Source organism: Pangasianodon hypophthalmus, chromosome 24, assembly GCF_027358585.1.
Source record: "Pangasianodon hypophthalmus isolate fPanHyp1 chromosome 24, fPanHyp1.pri, whole genome shotgun sequence".
NCBI classification, from domain to species: Eukaryota; Metazoa; Chordata; class Actinopteri; order Siluriformes; family Pangasiidae; genus Pangasianodon; species Pangasianodon hypophthalmus.
In genome coordinates, this window is record NC_069733.1 from 7,127,213 (window position 1) to 7,147,768 (window position 20,556).

At 39.3% G+C, this 20,556-nt stretch overlaps 1 protein-coding gene across 2 annotated transcripts in view; it reads right to left on the bottom strand.

Annotated features, from left to right (window-relative positions):
- Positions 1 to 20,556, bottom strand: part of fam172a (family with sequence similarity 172 member A) — a 167,497-nt gene that overhangs the window by 130,006 nt on the left and 16,935 nt on the right. The window contains exons 5-6 of one of the 2 annotated variants that reach the window (XM_026931208.3): positions 10,423 to 10,488; positions 7,728 to 7,919 (exon numbers count right to left, since the gene is read on the bottom strand). The exons of the other annotated variant lie outside the window; for it this stretch is intronic. Of the exons in view, the coding sequence (XP_026787009.2) occupies positions 7,728 to 7,919; positions 10,423 to 10,488 (258 nt within the window). The remainder of the gene's footprint in view (positions 1 to 7,727; positions 7,920 to 10,422; positions 10,489 to 20,556) is intronic. 2 annotated transcript variants of the gene reach the window in all.

Sequence of the window (20,556 nt, forward strand, 5' to 3'; positions counted from 1 at the left end):
AGAGAGAGAGAGAGAGAGAGAGAGGGGCAGAAGCCGGTTTTGAAAAAGACATCAATCTGGCAAAAAAAAGAGCAACATGACAGAAATTAAACAAGATTCCTGTGTTTGAGTTCAGCCGCTTCCCGGCCCCCTTTCAGCCTCCCATTGAAATTCTGGGCAGATACAAACCCCAAGGCTTTTGACACACTTTTGAAAACACCACACCCCCTCCTTCTTTCTAGCAAGTCTCCTAACTGACTAACAAGAACAGGGGAGGGGGAGAGACAACGATATGGATCTTATTTTTTATTAAAGTCTTTATTCTTAATGAAATGCATTTGTTCGTTTTTCTCCCTCATTGATATTTTTTAGGCAGGAACTAGTCGTGTAGCGTGAGAGGAAGTGCAGAGAGCTACTGAATACGTGTGTGTGTGTGTGTGTGTGTGTGTGTGTGTGTGTGTGGTGTTGTGGAGGATTGAGGGTATGGTGGTGGTTCAGTTTGCTGATGGGAGGTGGTCGAAGCAATACAGAAACACAACTGTGCAGGGGGTCGATGTAATAAAAGAAAAAGAAAACAGCAAGAGAGGTAGTGAGAGATGGAGAGGAAAAGAGAAGGGGAGAGATGTAACGGAAGAAAATGAAGAAAAAGGAACTGAGAGACAGGGAGAGGGAGTGAGAGAGAGGGACGGATGTTGGATGAGGCGGCGGTAGAGTCTTAGTGCATTTATGCTGCTGCTGTCAAGAGCTCGTTTTCACTCGTGCTTCCTGAGAGCCACTAGGAGAAAGAGATCCCTGAGTGAGAGGAGGAGAAAAAAATAGAGAGAGAGAACTCATCATCCTTTCCAATCAAATCCCTGCATTAGCTTTGGCTACATTTCGGCTGGCTTAGTGTCAGAGTATGGAACTGCTGCCTTAAACAACACGCTCGAAGCTTGAATCAATCCGGCGCTGAAAGAAAGCCCAGAGCGCTGAGCTGAGAGGAGAGGGAAGGGTAAATTAGCTAGTTCCACAGGCTTTTTTTAAAATAGCACAGCATGAAATGGCGTTCGATATCTAACTTCCCACCCTCCTACGTTCCAGCACACTACATTGTAATCCAGCACTGAAAGCTACCTCGCACGTCGGACTCTCGGCGTTCCCGCACTTTCCTCGGCTCTCGCGCAAACTCCAGCCTCTTTCTTGACAAGGCCAGAAGGTAATGATCCAGCTGCCATGGGCCTGAAATCATGTCGGGATAAGCTGTCAGTAAGCAGGAGCCATCGTCTCTCTTTCTCTCCCTCACACATACATCCACGCAGAGTGTGAGGCGCCCAGGTGTCCTTGAGCCACTGTAGACTCGCACCTGTCACTTATCTCCTGCTCAGTGGGACTAACAGCACACACCCTACTCGCACACAGGTAAACAGTCAGCTGTGTGTGTTTGAACACTGAGTGAGCTCTGATTAATGAGTACAAGGTGACATGGTGGTGTGTGTGTGTACAGGATTGCGGTTTAGACTTTTCAGGGTGTTATGGTAACCGCAATACAGAGAAGCTCGATTATGAGAAGTTATTCAGTAACTCTAGATGGAGATTTTTTTTTTGTGGTTTCTGTTATGAGCATTATGACCTACTGACTACAATAAAAATACACAAAAACGTTCATACTGACTCAAATACTAACCCCAAAGGCGTCCCATCATTTCCTGTGTAAATCCTCAACACAGATCCTCGATTCTGGTGACAGACATGTGGCATGCGAATTGATATTTTCTCAGTTATATGCGAATTTGCTATAATGTACAAGGAAGCATTCATTAAGACTCTTCTCTGTTTTGGCACCAAAGATAGTGGAATAAATGTCACCTGACGACCTCTTCACTAACCACTACATCATCTTCCTGGTCAGGGTCACGGTGGATCCGGAGCCTATCCCGGGACCACTGTGAGTGAGGTGGGAGTATTCATTCTAGATGGGCCGCCAGTCCATCGCAGGGCACCTTCACACACACACACACACAAATTCACACACTTATTCACACCTGGAGACAATTTAGTGCAGCCAATCCACCTACCTACGTTTTTGGACAGGGGAGGAAATCAGAGAATTCTGAGAGAAGCCACGCAACATGCAAAACTCTGCACAGAAAGTAACCAGAGCTCAGGATCGAACTGGGGACCTGAGGACCCTGGAGCAATTCTACACCTGCTACCATGCCACACCAGCATGAAATTTTCGGTTTATTAAAAATAAAAATTAATGCAAGTTGATCTGGATAATTGTGTCTGCTAAATGCTGTAACTGGAAATTCTAAATGCAAAACAACAATCCAAATCAAAGGCTCCAGGAAATTCCTCGGACCAATCATATCACATAGATTGATCAATGTCCCCGTAATTTTCCACTTTCACAACTTCAGTTTCTACATGCATTGACTTCTTGACTTTTGTGTTTGTTGCATGATTAATAGCTACAGCTCCACCATTTGCTCAGTTTAAATTCCACACTAAACTGTATAACAATACAATTCAGCTTTAATTCAGAAGCTAAAAACAGCTATACAGTTCACATTCTCATTTAACAGTATTTGTTTCTCCACAAGAGAAATCATCGACTTGCCATTTGCTAGTCAGAGTCCGGGATAACTGTGCATTTACAATGGCAGTGAAGTGACCTGACAAAGTGACCAGAAGCAATTCATTTTCAATAAGCTGACGTATTACAGGGATAGGAAGCAACACAACTGTTGGCAATGCAAAGCGGGCAGGGCAAGCAATGCCAAAGCGTGGAATTATACTCATATAGAATAGTTATACTTAACTAATAGTTATAAGATATACTCATATAGAATAGTATTGATGTTTTTGCCATTGCTTTATTGTTCCAATTGTGAAAAGTAGATTTCAGCTTCAGTTTCTGACACTAGTAGAAACACAAGCTATTAATATACATGCATTTGCATCTAGAACTAATTTTTTGCAGGATGTTGCTACATGTGGTCAAAATGTTACATCTCAGTTTTGAAGGAAGACCATTTCAAAAATCATTTTGTGAGTAAGATTTAATTTAATTTAAAATTAAATTAAAGTAGCGTAGAAAGGTGAGATTTCCTGGAACGCCGATGGGACGTGACAATACTGCATCTCAAACCTTAAAGCATATTAATTTGTGGGGAAAAAACAAAAATGTTTAGAAAACACTGCACGATTAGCATGATTAAAAAGAACGAAAACTGTGAAAGCCCTACCAGTGAGTTGGAGGAAAAAAATAATAATAAAGAAAGACAAAATTCCCTGTAGCTGTCAGATACACTGAAAAATAACCACACTGCTGTATGTGTGTACCCACTTTTATACATTTTATATGTGGGTACGTTTCCTACTTGAAACACACACACTATTAATTCCAAAGACAAGTACCTTCCAAATGCAGGAAAGTAAACAATGATTAAAAGTTACATATCCACCAAGTGCCACACTGTTTCCCAAGCAGGTGCTATCTTCAGTCACCTTTAAAAGAGATGTAGCTTCATTATCCACACTGACAGCGAGCTCAGCTTCACTCTTTAAACCTGTGCTCTATTCACACACACAGGGAGAAAACACGTCGTGTGTGTATATATATATAAAAAACGCTGCTGCTCAATTTGAGCTAATGAACCGAACAAGGAAGAGAAAGAGCAGACAAAGAAGTGAGAGAGAGAGAGGAGGAGAGGAGGATGTGATGAAACAGAGATGGACGGGTTCTACTTGATCTTTGGTCCGGTGTAGGAAAGCCCACCTGAGATGGGAGAGAGATAAAAAGCCTCTCTCGTCCTCCGCAGGCTTTGCCGAGTGAAACCTACTTAGCTTTCCTGGAGTCTTCTCACTTTCTCCTGTGCTGATTTTCAGTCTCTACTCACTTTCTCTCAATTTCACTGCCTGTTTACTCGGCTATAGCTGTCAAGCTACACTCCTATGAGTGTTAACTGAGACTTTTTCCTTTAAATCATACACTGACAGGATGCTGACCATCTGGAGGTACAGGGGCAGTTATCAGCAACTTATTTTCATCTCATGATGCCTTATTGAGCAGATTAAAAATCTGAGAAATTAAAAAATAAAAAAAACATAAATAAATTAAAAAAAAAAAAAAAGATGCCAGATCAGCAGAGTTAACACATGGCCTGAGGTAGTGGACAATGTGGTTACAAATATATCATATCATATATATCATGATAGTTGAAGGCATTATAAAACTGCTGATGATTGCTGTATAACTGTTAAAATGTAAAATATATATTTTGAGATAACTTATGATTATATATTGCCATCATATCTGTATACTGCACCACCGCAGCTTCAGGCATCCTTGTTTATCACCCAGAAAATCATGAAAGCAACCTGTCACTTCAAAAAGCACAAGCTGACTTGCAGATGCTCTCAGCAGGACGGACGCAGGCATTCTGGCCCGCGGGGTCGCTCTTCCTGTAAATGCTATTATGATGATGTCAGAGCCCAGAAGGCATGGCGCTTATTTAGTGTGATGAATGGTCAGCAGCAACCAGCTGTCACTGTACATCCCCCACAATGCACCTCTACGGCGAACGCAATAAGCCACTTTACGGTAACACACACTCAAACGTTTATTCAAACGTGCACTCAGAAGCGCTCTCAAGCACGCAAACACACACACACACTCATCATCTCTATCTTGCATTCCATGGTTTGCGTGGAGAGGGACTTCGCCGGCAGACACAGATGCGTGTGTGTTTTATGACATTTAGATGGAAGAGAGAGGGAGATCTCCCCTAAGTCAATTTGAACGCAGAGGCCGATGAAATTATACAGGTAGCAGTGGGCGACGTGACAAACGACTAGCCTGGCGTACAGCTGGGGGAGACGCTCTCCGACAGAGAAAAGAAATGAAAATCTAAATTACAGTTTACAGTACACACATAACTACAAACGGCTTGTTTCTGTTGCGTAAATCAATGCCTACTGTATGGAAGCAGGAGAGAGAGAGTGCTAGAGAGAGGCTGCAAAATCAAGCAGGGCCTCAGCAGGGCCAAAAACATATATAAAATATACAAAATAAATAAATCAATATTATATTATAAATGAATACATATTATAAATGAATACATATATCACACACACAGTGGAGTCCGAAAGTCTGAGACCAGTAATGAAATTTTATTTTGCATTCTATTTTGCATTCTTTTCTAATATAATACAAATATATATACATATATATATATATATATATATATACACACACACATTATATATATATATATATATATATATATATATATATATATATGTATAGACACACACACACACACACACACACACACACTGGATGCATTTGCATTTAATAAGCAAATAATTTCGTACTAGGAAACATACAGAGTTAACTAGAGTTGCAATGATTAATCGACTTAATCGATTTAAGAATTATAAAAATGTTGATTCTCAGATTTGATGCGTGGTTTACTCGACCAACGCAAATGTAATATAATGTAAAATATATAGTATATAGTATAGTATAGTGTATATACATATATATATATATATATATATAGTTTTAAAGAACACAAAAAACAAACCAGCTGATTTCACTTGCAGCATATAGGCGATAGACAGATAACAAGAATCTGAACCGCAGTGTCAGACTGAATGCTAAAAAAAAAAAGTTCCATCCTGTTTTGTGCAGTGTTTGTGTAAATGTGAATCCGTGACCCTTAAAAGTGTGACCAACAGGAAACACAAGGTCGAGTTGTGCTCTTTTCTTCCCATGCACGCCATGAAAGAAAGCACATATCACAGACGGAACATGATGCATGATGGCGGGAACGAGCAACATCAAAAACACTGATAAAAGCATGATATAATGCAGCATATGCAAAACACAGCATAAAAATTAAAAATGAAAGCACACGAATAATCCTGCTTGGTTTTGAAATATACTAAACAGTCGATGTTACAGCACTGAATGCCAGTTCATGGAAGGGACTTGATATTTTTTTTTGATGGAGCAGTAAAATATGTGAAGAAATTTCATAGTTTAATGAGAGATGTTAAATATTAAGTTGTTCCTCACGGTTTTGTTTTATGTTAAAACATTGGGGGGAAAAAAAGGAAAGCTGAATGATACATTAACCGAACACTTTATTAGGAACACTATACTAACACTGGTCTCCATTTGCTCTGAAACAGCCTCAATCCTTTGTGGCATGGATTCCACAAGATGTTGGAAACATTCCTTTGAGATTCTGGTCCATGCTGACATGATTGCATCACTACAGATTTTTCACTTCTGCACTTCTGTTGATCTTCTGCTGTTGTAGCCCATCCACCTCAAGGTTCAATGTGTTGTGCATTCTGAGATGCTTTTCTGCTCACCACAATCGAACAGAGTGGTTATCTGAGTTACTGTAGCCTTTCTGTCCAGTCAAACCAGCCTGGCCATTCTCAGTCGATCTCTCTCCTCAGCAAGGTGTTTCCGTCCTCAGAACTGCCGCTTACTGGATTTTTTTTTCTACAGAGACTGTTGTGCGTGAAAATCCCAGGAGATGTTAGAGAAATACTCAAACCAGCCCGTCTGGCACTAACAATCATGCCACGGTCAAAATCACAGATCACATTTATTCCCAATCTGATGGCTGATGTGAACATTACTCGAAGCTGCTGGCCCGAATCTGCATGATTTTATGCACTTACATTTACATTTATGGCATTCGGCAGACGCCCTTATCCAGAGCGACTTACAGAAGTGCTCGAAGGTTCTGTCAATAAATACATCCTGATACTGGTTCACTAGGTCACAGACTAAGAATCAGTCTAAAAACGCTGTTGGGGATGTAATATAGCAAGAAAAGCACACAGATAACAGATTTCTTTTTAAATTAAAGTGCTACTTTAAGTATTTCATTGCACTGCTGCCACACAATTGGCTGCTTAGACACCTGCATGAATGAGTAGGTATACAGGTGTTCCTAATAAAATGCTCAGCGAGTGTATATTACATATGTTCTCATTTATAAGTGATATTTAAGCCAATTAATTGATTATTTGTGGATTAATTCATTTGAAAAACCTGACTCTTCAAGTGTTTGCTTTTAGTCATAGTGTAAACATTAGCAGGACTACACTATGCATTTGTATCACATAAACCAAATAGGGTGAAAATTATCAGAAGGCAGTATTATAATTTTACGAATAATATTAATGTTTTAGAATAGTTTTCTCTTTATTAAAAGAGTCAGTTTTGCCATGTCAAAAACTACACGTGACGACAGTTTAACAAATACAGGGACGGCTTGAACATGAGCAACACCAGCAAGAACATGCTCAACAACGCACTTACGACATAGAACACGATATGTTTCAGTGAACATACACACAAAAATAAGAATATTATACACATACAGTACCTCTTCTGACTATAGAATGTCCTTACACCTCATGAGACATCCACTTCTCAATTAAAACAGAGCGGTGCAGCTCAGGAGATTTCACATCTTCACTTAAATGACCATTAATCTCTAGACAGCACAGTCAAGATAATTGGTACCAATTTAAGAACAAATTGGCCAGAAGAGTTAAATTCACAATATAAATGTACCTAAAGTAGCAGTACATCAATTCAGACCATCATAACACCTCAATAGTCAAAGACCTCAATCATGCCTCAAACCATGGAACAATAACACCATCGGAAATTCAAACTAACCCATAAATCAATGTACCATAAAGTGTTAAGCTGAGGAGTCGGCCGCTTTTACCTGCATGGCCTTTTTGATGAAAGGGATCTGCGTGCCGCTGTCCAGGTCCTCGTTGATGATGAGGCGTCGAGCCCACTGGCCTGCTCGCACCACGCCGCTGCCATGGATCAACACCAGCAGCTTGTCCTGGTTCGTCAGCGCGTCCTCGCTCAGATAGATGAAGCTCTTTGGTTCACTCTCTGTTGCATCCACCTGTAAAGTCCGGATGCTAGCGTTAAGTAAAAATGCATAACTGCAAACAGTAAAACACACACAAAAAAAGGATAAAGGGTTTCAAGATCTAAAAATCTAAAATGACAATTTACGTAAGAATAAGTACACTACATAGACTAAATCTATCATACTACATACTACAATTTGAATAAAAAAAATGCAATCCAGTCAGGAGAATTCCTTACAAATCACAGATTCATTACAGGATTTGCACTTGATCTCTCAAATGAACATTAACTACACTATGTGCTGGTATCATATAAATCACCGAAGCTGAAAGTTGTGTCCTTTTTTAATAACGCAAATAAAATAATAATTTGATATTTTTATATGTCTTGATATTTAGTTCAATATCCCCCTTTTAAAAAAAAAAAAAAAACACCCCATTTAATATAGTCATGCTAAATATAGATAGCTTTCTATTCACTATATATTCTCACTACATAGTGTATAACATAATCTTACATATTGCACTAGATGGTCAATAGAACACCGTGTGAGATTCAGTCACAAAAAAGCATGAATAATGCACGTTTTAAATGCATCAATGAATACTTAAAATGTATTATTTGTTAGGGTTTTTTTTTTTTTACTTTATTAGAATATTGATGAGTATTTAAAAAAAAAAAAGATTAACAATAAAGTATGCCAAAAATGAAATGGATTTATTCCATTTTTTGTAGGCATAAAGAGTCACTTGGCCAAAACTTTTCAGAAAAAAGTATGGTTCCATAGACTTACAATAGGTGACTAATATTAGAACTCATTAATATCTCTAATATTCAAATGTCGATTTTTTTTAAGAACAATTTGAATAGTATCAAATTCATTCGCTAGTCCAAAGGGCAAGTGAAGGCTCCAGTGTGCTGCCCAGTCCTGGCTCGACTAAACAACTAATGTAATGTAATTACGTACGGTCAGCTAGCTAGCTAGTTAAGTGCATTATTACAGACTAAGGTTAATGAGGGAGGATAAGACTTCCTGGGAATTAAGCGTTTGTTTAGCCATAGGTCTTATCCTCGCCTGATGAAGTTTTTTTTTTTGTGTGTGTTTGTGGCTTTGACAAAAAAATCACTGTTAGCAAACATTTTGGCTATGAGCTGTGCTGTTCTCTCCCTGCATCTCAAGTAAAAATATTATTTAAGTCAGGATAGCGTCTTTATTTTGTCTCAATATGTTTAACCGCAAGTCGGCGAGATTCAGAAGCATATGAATCATTCTTATGCTTAAACATACAGAATTAAAACTTGTGTCTTCCAAACGTCAACAGGAAGTAGAGTTTATTTTCTGACTGTTGAGCCTACATGTATGGTGGGCATCTACGAATTAAAAAAACGAATAGCCCGACCACAAATCTGCTTCTTCTTCTCACTCAGGCTACACGAGTAGTCAAATTCATTCGGACCACTCTAGTTTGCACTTCTGACTTTTTGATAAAGTTTCAGATTTTATATTGTACTAATCATTATTTGAATGAATCTGTGCAAGCTGTAGTTCTATTATAATCACTGTTTTTGGTATTGACGGATTGTGAAACCTTCAATCCTTTGTTGTTATGTCAACAACTATATTTATTCTCCTTTCATTAAAGAAGTGCACCAGATACACTAACAGTGCAGTGACTCATAGTCTGGAATCATTCATTATGAATGGCACTACGCAGAGAGACAGACGGCTCCTGCAGTCTGTCTGTCTGTCTGTAATGACTTTATTAAACTGCCTTGCATTTCTATTATATTCTCCCTGATTGTGGATCCGTACAGATAACTCTGAGGTCGATACGGCTTTGCGTGCTGGGTCATTTGTTTTAACCTATTACATTCTAATTGTAACGTCAGCGTCTATTCCTGCCTCTTTTATACCTCACGTTTTTAAGCCTCTCCTTTAAATGGCCATTGATGAAAAGACGGAAAACCTGCAGCTAAGTGCAGTTTGTCACACATGACTGAACCCATCAAATTCCCCCTACTGACAAGAACACGGGCGAGTCTCTGAGATAAACACTACACACAGTTAAAGCCGTTTACAGCTTGTAAAAACTTCCACTTTCTCTCGTGTGATTTACGTACAGTAATATACTGCTCTTTTAACATGACATGAATCACGCTCTATTTATGAACTACAAATAGCAGCGATGTAAAATGGTGCTTTGTCTTTAAAATAATAACGTGAGAAATCCTAAGCTTTTTTTTTTATGCATGCATGCATGACTAATACATATGCTACTTAATGAAGTCAGTGTAAGCATATTTAAACAAAAAGATTAAAGACTAGTTGTTTCAAATATATATATAAAAAACAAGCCTAAAGTCAGAAATTATTTCATTAAGATGAAATAAATAATCAGGGAATTATGAGACAGAAAATCCAGAGAATTCAGGCTAGTGTTTTTACATGCGAATTTCTCATTAACACCCCGTTTCATCCCCAGCGGCATTATTCAACAGCATAAGAGCCTCTCTGTTCTTTCAGCAGCACTTACTGGGAGCATCTCTTTCCTCAGCTTACAGTCCTTCTCCAGGAGCTCATAAACATACTGCGTGATGATCTGCAGGAGAGAAGAGGAGACATCTTTATTTGTATTCCAAGCGTAATTAAAAAAAAAAAAAAAAAAAAAAAAATGACCCATATTTGCCATCAGTATTAGGCATAACAAACTTTGAGCTAAGCCAAATACACGGCTTTGGTATGCGTAAATTAAGATGGCTGAGGAGACGTGAGATAGTTCAGGTCATTAAATAGTGCATTTTATTCCATAAACACATGGATCATTTTGTCAAATGGTTTAGGACGTGCACAGTATTACTGTGTTCTGATGCAACACACAAACCACATCTGTGTACATATACAGCTACAACAATATTGAATTTACATGGACTGTAAGCAAAGCACATGTACTTCTTTGCATATGTTCAGAGCACACACATATATCTAGATCTGAGACCCCCTGAGCGAGGAAGATAATTGGGAGTGTCTGGATTGCTCTTGTTCTGAGCAGAGAGCACAGAGTCTATCAGCCCCAAAGGCAGAAAAATCTCGACTACAAGCCGAGAGTTGATGTAAGGTATGTTTATCCCTGCAGCTACATGACTTAGGAACTGGTACTCGGTGCAAATTCAACCCAGGGCCGAAAGTTTCATGCTTCAATGACATCAACAACTTTCGGTGGTTTCTTTTTTGTTCTTGTCCCCCACAACCCTGATACGCAGCAGCTGGAAAAACAAGGGTTTATTTGATGGATCTGTGAGGCGACAGGAAGGAGCCACTCGTGTAAAGACGAATTTGGCTCTCTAGGGTTGGTGGGATGACTTTAAGAGCATGGAGGAAAGAAGACCAGGAATTATCATCCATGCCAAGCTCATGATGTTTGGAGGGCTTTGGCGCCCACCCGGACAGACGGGAATCTGGAATCGTGCTGGAAAAGCCGGGATGGTCAGCTGCCGGGATGGCCTGACTGCCTTGCATTGTTTGTGGGAGGTCTTCGGTTTCTGATTGGGAACAGGAGGTTAATGAATAAACGTCTGGATTACATCTAAGCGCCTAAATTATAAGATGATTCATTAGACTATTACCATCACAATCTATCTAGGATTACATTTAGACTTAAATAGAAATACACATTCAACCTACATTCACACTAGCAACAAACAAAGAGGCAAGTGACCATTTGGTTTCCATTGGTTTCCGACAGTGGCAAGCAACAAAACGACAACACAAGAGTTGAGATTTTATCAATTCTATGTAAATTTCAGTATGACACAGCAAAGTGACAAATCCAACCCACTGGCTTTAATGATTCCTCACACAAATCCTTATCGAGCATGTGATCCGACGTTCGTTTAGTTCCCCACTCCCAGATTTAGCTCCTACATGCAATTAGTTTCCATTTACTGTTCACAAAAATAGAAGATTTTTGTCATATCCTGTATGACCTCTCATAAAATGTGTATCAAGACATTATGAAGAAAAATAAAGCTCAGAAAGAAGTAGTAGAGATCACTGGTGCCGCTGAAGATTGTACATAGCTAGTACAGCTAGCTTGCTTTGCTAATCTGTCACTACATGGCCACTAGCGACTTGTAGCTTACTAGTACAAACACAGGGTCAGAAAACGGCTTTGTTAGAAAAACAATTGTTGAGGAAATTAAAGGAGTATTGAAACAAAAGTTTACCTGTGCAGTATGATTTTTCTAACAATGTGGCATTGGCAGTACATTCAAAAACACAAGCGCATTCCCACACTGCTAGAATAATCTTGCTATCTGAGAGTATTGTTAAAAGTGAGGCACAAGATTTTGAGTTAGAAGGGAACTTTCCTGACAGGACTCGTCATTAGGTTTGCATTGATTCTGGTAGAATTATTCTTCTCCTTATGACGCAAAGGTGGGGGGAAAGAAAAGAAAGTTATGAAGCAATCATAATACACTCATGGTAACATACTCATTTAAAGCCAAAGGACATAAGCTATTGCTTATTTGATTACAAACACCAAAAGCACATTAAGGGCCAAACGAGCTAATGCAATGAGATATTAGCAGCCATCAGCGGTCAGCCGGCCCAAATGAGATGACAGATCTATCCGCTGAATCCACGGAAGGGAGCTGCGGGTGAAACAGTGTAAAGATATAGGCTGCTCAACGGCACCTAATTCACTAAATGTCAAGCTCTCTGATGAAGACTAAAATGATTGTGAAGTGCAATATGCTTGTGTTTAATGATATCAATAAGCCTCGCAGGAAATTTCATTTGTGCGCCGTTATTGCTTCGGCGTCTCAGGTGGCTCTGTGTGATTATAGCAGGGAAGGAGAATGTGGACAGCTCTCTAAATATACCTGGGACTGGGTCATGAGGATTTGCGCTATGTCTACGTACAGGGTTTGGTCCTGATATTCCCGTATAGGAATATCTTTCACATAAGGGTGTGTGTATGTGTGTGCATGAAAACGTCTCTTCAGCTGGCAGCTGTGTGTAATGTCCGAGGCACAGACCCAGATCTGGGGTCAGGGATCTGGCTTCTTATTGGACAGACGTGAAGCTATAGATGAGTATCTGGAACATTAAATATCAACAGGGTCCTCAGGCCTATTATCTAACCCCTAGACCTCTCATTCGTCTGGCCATTCACATGCAACGAAAAGAAAGCAGACCACGAAATTTGCTTCCAGTAGCAGTTAATTTCGCTTTCAAGTTCATCAAGGTGAACTTTAACCCTGTGTATTTGCAAACTACGAAAGAAAAAGTGATTCTTAATGACAGTGCTGCTCAGAGCTATACCCCTCTCAAAAAAAATAATAAAAATAAAATAAACTAGCTATCATTATTACTACATTCCCTCCAAAATCAAATTACAGCAGGACCTCCCGTAACCGCTTGATTTTGCTCCATCCTGGAGAAGGCGGCAAAGCGAAACAAGGGGAAAAATGGGGTTCGTCTCACTGTGTCTCACTGTTCAAGAAGGAATAGCGAATGTTCAAGTGCTTCCTGGAAGATAAATCGTGTAATGTAATGGATAAAGAAGCAACACGAAACACCCACAAAGAACTCATGACCAAGACTGGATGTGAATATAGAATATTTGAAAAAATAAATTAATTAAAAAAATAAAATAAAATAAAATAATACATTGTCAGCCCTTGCAGTCTGTATGAACATGCCTGTTCACCAAAATATCTGAAAATAAGCCATGCAGGAACATTAAGAAGGGGATTCCCATAGGTGCACACAGTGAGTGACAGATGAAGAATTCCCATTGTTATTATTCTATATAGCACATAGTGACCGCCTTTCCTGCCCTCTCAGAGACGCAGTGGAGCACATTCTCTCAAGTTTGACACAATCGCGGCCGCCTGTCAGCGTAATTAGAGCGCTGCAGAGTCGCGTAATTAATATTGTCTTATTAGTTTGATAATGAAAGCCCCGCAGGTAAGAATGCTAAGTGCTTCACACCTCCCTCTCTTTACGTGACGTGGATGGTGATCACGGGCCGGATGGAGATGGATGGCTTGCTCTGAAACCGGGGGTAGCACTGTACATCTCTGAAATGTTACTTACGTCACTAGTCACCTCAGGCTGAAAAAATGTCCACAACCAAATAGTCCACAGCCGTAATGCAGAGTGCAACTTTATGCATGGAAATTTAAAAAGAGAAAAAGACACGTAGATGGTTTGGGAAATATTAAAATAGTTTGTCCATTCTTAAAAAGAGAGAATTCAAAATTGTTAACATAGACCGTTAACTGTCAAAAAAAATAATAAAAAAAAAATGCAGTCATTCAGCCAAAACAGGTCTGGTGTCTTAATGTTTTTCTTCTTTAGTTTGACCCATGAGAGGAATGAAGTTGACAAGTTTTGGAAATCTGTCTCATCCAAAGTCATACAATTGCTTTAAATATCAGAGTTAAGGTACATAATCTCATTTTTAAATACACAATTTTATAAAATAGCAGGGATTGCTCATATTTAATGTGGATGCAGAAAAAATTTGCTGCACAGCTACAGGTTTAATACACTGTCTGAAAGCATGATGTCTCAGTCAATACGCAGATCACATAATAGTTTTAGATTTTATTTTAGCTTAGTTTTGTGGAGTCATTCTGAAAGAATGAATAGATTTTTTTTTTAATTACCTTGTGATTTTTCAGTTCATGCTTTTACCTTTTCAAAAGAAAAAGAAAAAATGTATTATTACAATTTATGCAAAAGGCAAAGAAAAGAATAGAAAATTTTAAAAAAGCGCCCGGTTTTCAAGACAACCTGCCATTCAAATTAGATTATTATTCCCATACATTCATCCTCCCTTCTCCCTTCAAACCTTAAACTGGGCTGTTAATATTAACGACCTCAAAATGCACCAAGAAAAAAAAAAAAAAAATACATTCTGGTTGCCCATTCTGACTGCCACAGTAACATCAGTGTTCAGTAACACTGTAAAGTTTGACTCCTTTTATACTACACTAAGTCATACTGTGTCAAATGCACCTTAACAAGTCTGCGTGAAGTATGACACTTAAGAACTGGATGTGGTTCGAGGCATTTCTCTACAGACAGGATTTTGAGCGAGACATTTCCTCTACTCATTAGCACCACTAATATCATAGCTCCAGAGCAAAATGAAAGAAACAAACCTCACACATGAAACATCTTGGCTGATTGACTACATTTGGAAAATGTGAAAATTGTGTAAATTAAATTTTATTTTTCACCAAAAAATTCCTTTAAGTCAGCTGGATCAACCCGAACCCAACACGTATCACATACAATCCTCTAAGGCACAACAAAATTAACCTGAGCATATCCGCTGCTCAAATCCTGCATGAGAAAGACACAAATCAGAGCTCTGACCAATCAGAGCGGAGCGGCTTGTTTTTTGGGAAACAGGCTGCAGCAGTGAGGCCGTGCTCTAGAGATCAGGGAGGAAGGAAGTCTTAGAGGGGGGATCTGCAGGAGAGCGGTTCGGAGACAGAGCGTCTGAGAGCATGGGGTCGGCATTAATCCCTGACATGTACTGTCCGCTGCCAGATCACGCATTGCTCCACAGCTGAGACGAGGCGGGAGGGAGGGAGCGACGGATAGAGAGGAGACGCCACCGCAGCCTTGACCGGAGCGTCTCGCACCAGTGGCCGAGTGATAAGACATAAACACACACACACACAACTGAGGAGTCTTAATGAAGAGCACTTTGTCTCTGTAAGTTGATCTGTTTGTAAACTCCCATGTGGGGAAAATCCTCCTCAAACAAGCAGGTGGGGGATCACAGGCTCTCACACACTAGTCACAGACACAAAGTGAGCCATGGGGGAAAAAGAAGGAGACGAATTTAAAAAAAAAAAAAAAAAAAAAGAAAAAAAAGAAAAAAAAAAAACAGTGAGACCTCCCACAACGTCTCTGTAATGTTCTCCAATCCCGTCGTCCAGCTGACCTTAGGACCTGGGTGATAAGAAGTTTGTGCTCCAGATGGAAGAGGAGGGAGGTGTCATGTGAAACTTTGACCCTCAGCGAGACAGAGTTCCTGAATGGGCTGTGAAAAATGAGGACAGTCGCTTATCAGGCAGCAGCGCATTAACCCTGACTTATGATAACGCCGAACGCTCGTCAGCGAAGGATAATCAATAATGAGCAATGTTTGTCTTTGGCCTTGGTGTGGGACCGATGCACTGATCTTAGACCAGACTTTAGGAGCCACTTAGACTAGAGAGAGAGAGAGAGAGAGGGAATGACCTGGACGTCAAAAACAGAGAGTGTAAGAATGACGCCAGGGAAAAGGGAGGGACAAAAAAATGTAGGAGAGAGAGAGAATGAGCCTGAAAGACAGAGTAAAACATGGTAATTAGGATATATGCTTTAAATGAGGGTAAAAGAATTAAAACAGAGGATGATAACTTATTTTCACTTCTACAATTTATGTTTTTCTAAGCTTGAACAAACTCCTATCAGACGTCTCACAGTGCCAGTATCTGCTGGAAGTTTGCTCTCCTGCCAAACCAACATAAGTGTGTACACACACACACACACACACACACGTACGTCACATAATGGCTGCCTAATGACCACCTCAGGTGTTAGTGCTGAAGGCATTACAGGGATAATATGCTTTTAAATCACACCCTGCTCTCTCTCTCTCCTTTCTTCTCTTTCCCCCTCTCCTTTGCTCCGTGGGGTACGAACAAGTGATACGGCGCAATAAATCAAGAAAGACAGCTGCCATTTTGTTTTCCTTCTTCTTCTGCTGAATCGAAGTTCCTCTTAACATAAAAGTAAAAGGAGCGTGAATGATGCTGCTGAGTGTGCTCGCTGCTTCACTGCCTCAGCACACTACACACAGTGCTCAGTCCTAAAAACAGCCATTTACACCAGCAGCTTTCGAGCAGCACGTCATGGTGCGCTGGTGAGCCGCAAAAGCTGAGCAGGTCTGAAAAGTTGAAATCCGCACCACAAAAATCAAAAACTAAAACTTTATAATATCAATGTAGACGCGAACAATCTGTATGAATTGATCCAAAACAAAAAAACAAACAAACAAACAAAAAAATCACACACAATCGACAGTTAAATGTACTCCATGCTGTATTACAGAGCTGTCCAAACGAATTTAACATCCAAATGTTTATTAACTCGGGTGTCTGCGCTTTCTAACGGTCACGGTGCTTTGCATAGCTTCCCAGCATGGGAAAGTCTTGAGGACGGAGGAGTTTACGCATTCTGGTTTTTCAGTAAAATGACAAGCTGTGGTTTTTGAGAGAGAGACAGAGACAGAGAAAGACAGAGAGGCAAAGAAAGACAGAGAGAGAGAAAGCCTGGTAAAGAATGACTGTTTATCGCAGCTATAAAGTGATAACAGGAACTAACTTCCCTCTCGAATGTGTTCCACATCATTAAATCTTAACTATAAACCAGTACAATGTGTGACGTGTCCTTCAATAATAAATTAAACATTGTATTCATTAAAAAACCTCTGTGATATAAGCAGAATAACCCACTTTAGACCATGTGGTTATATGAAAATAAACCACTTCGGGGTGGTAACAGTAACAGCGCTTCGTGTCGTGTCGCGTCGCACCACCCCTGGCGTGGATTATTTTTGTATAACCACACAGTCTGGAGAGTGTTATTTTTTCCTTACTTACGTTTACTCACTCAAAGTATCTATCAAAACAGACATTTCCTAAACTTTATTTCCCTAAATGACTCGAGTCTCATGAACTGGGGCTCTGAATAAAACCATGGCATTTATGGCATACTTCATTTTGTCAGGTTTGTACAAATATTTCAGTATGATCTTAAAGTAAATGTTACATGTACACAGTTGTACAGAAATGACAGATTTCTGTAGCTGAATTTCAGTCTACGGTTAACAATGCCATTATGCATAACAACAATTACGCATCCAAAGTAGAGAGCATATTTAGTGAATAATAAGCTGTTTGGGATTCTGTCGAATTGCGTGAACAATTCCTGTGTAAAGTTAAATATCAGCAACATTTTTATGGATAAATAAAAAATTATACAAAACACTGTGAAAAGTATGAAATTGCCTCATCACGATTTTCTTGGCATAAAAAGCTAATTTTAGTTTCTATTTTTATCCAGTACAAATAAATATTGTAGCTTACGTTCACTCAGTTTTTTATTAGCAGAGTATTTCAGTACATTTTTACTGGCTGTTTAGTGTTTTTTAGTGAAATCCAGGCAGGTAAAGCAACAAGCGGTGCAGTGTGCAAGTGAATTCACCTCAGATAAACTTCTATTTTATTACTGCCACTAACATCTCTCTCTAAATTACTGCAAATCATTCTATACTCATGAAAAAAAAATTCACGTCAGGATAAGAATCTCTATTTTCTATGCATTCTGAACCCTGATTTCAGTCGATGATGTAAATAGCAATTATTACATTAAAATCGGGAAAAAAAAATGTGTGTGTGTGCCCGCGCACCTGCCTCAAACGATCAACTGATTCATTAGCTTTGGCCAACATTTCCTGCTTCACTAGCAAATGAATTTGACACAGAAGCAGAAAATGAGCAGATAGCCAATGATGTAACATACGCCATCAATGATGTAACAAAAATGACAGTCATTTTTTCCACTTGGTATCAGATACAGCATGAGTATGCACATATGACTTGATACAGTATGTAAAATAGTGACAGTTATGTAAGGATGCATGCTGCCATTTAAATACAGAAATGGATTTCCGTGGCTTGACAGCGTACTTTCCACCCATTCTGCTGTTGACACAGTGCTCTCATGCTTCATAATACACTTCTATGTTATACAGTTGGTTTCAATATCACTGTAACGTCTTTGCACTTACAAAAATAATTAAGACAAGCCTACTGAAAGGGCAAGCTTGTAGAGCAAACATCTTTCCTCTGAGCTTGTATAGGTTTTGTAATCTGGGCTTCACTCTGAACTATCTGTACAACGCTCTTATAGTCTAAAATGATTTAATATTCAAATACATTTAAATCCTAAATCTTTTAATCAATTAAAATTAAATGCAATTGTGAAGAACACTATGGTAAGATGCTTAAAGTCACCGAGAAGTACAACAAGGCAGGAAATCGAGGGTGACCTCATTGGTGTCAGGTTGACTGCAAAAGTTTGCATCCCCAGTGGTATTTGGTATGGTACTGTTTTATAAGTATCTGCCAAAAAAAATTATTTAGATGTATACTGCAACTAGACAATACAAAGCATAAGACAAAAGCAAGAAAGAAATCAAGCAGACAGTCAAACTTTTGCCCTGACCTCCTTGGAGACCAGATCTGATTTACAGAAGGCAGTGTGTGACATCTGACAGAATTAAACAAAGATGTCAGGGAGAATGAGGAGCGCATATTACAACTGAGAGACGCAAAATGCTGTTCAGAGGATACCAAAGAGGAGGCAGTGAGCAGTCTTAATAAACAGCACTTTCATTAAGGCAAATGATTACAGAATATACAGTACACATTCAGAAAGGAAGATGCAAACTGATACTTTGATATTTTTTTTATATAATAATATCTTATTATATACTGGTTGACCATTTTTACTGTTTGTGACTTTCCTTTTACTCTTTATTTTGCTGTAAGTGTGTGCAAACCTTTGTCCACCAAAATGATGGACATTTACAGATTTCTAAGTATTGCAAGTGGGATGTATTCTCATTGCCAAGATTGCCAAGGTGTGCCCTCTGCTCCTGGAGCCATCCGCCATTTTTTTCATCCAGTTTTCATCCTTTCTTCCTCACTGGATTATATACAAGCTTAAAAGTCAACAGTTTTCATGATGACTATATAGTTTTAATATGAACTGATGACATAGCCAAAATATACTAAATAGATACATCCCCATAGCACTCGAACAGGGTTCATTTATATTAAATAAGAAGTGAAAAAGACATTCATATGCAATTAAAAATAAATACGCCATTAAAATACAGTAGATATTACATCTCCATGAGTCAATACTCTCTACACTAATACATTCTACAGTGTATAGAGACACATCACAGAGTGAGGAGAAAAAAAGGGGAGAGGACCATGATAAGGCAGCCATCTGGACCGGCCAGCTTCATTAGAATAGTGTGTGTATGTGTATGTGTGTGTGTGTGTGTGTGTGTGTGTGTGTGTGTGTGTATGTGTGTGTATGTGTGTGTGTGTATGTGTGTCTGTCATGCCACAGATGCAGAAAGAGGAGTGAAAAATCCCCATTTATTAACAGCTTAATACTCTCCCATCTGGAGCTGAGCCCACACCGTGTCACCTATCACAGAGAACAGGCTTGTACAGCGCCCTTCACACACACACCACACACGCGCGCACGCACGCACACACACACACACACACACACACACACACACACACACACACACACACGCTCTATGATACACGCCGTGTAGTGTGTGTCTTTCTATGTGTTTGGACGCAGCCCGTCTGACTCAAGGAACGTGAACATACACATACACAAACCGTACCTCACGTACACTTTTGAAAAACACACCACAATTAAAGGTGTCATGAAGTCAAGGTCATATATACAGATAATAAAGCAAGTGCATGCACACACAAACACCTATATACATAGAACACATTATACATACAAAACAACTTACCAAAACACACACATATAC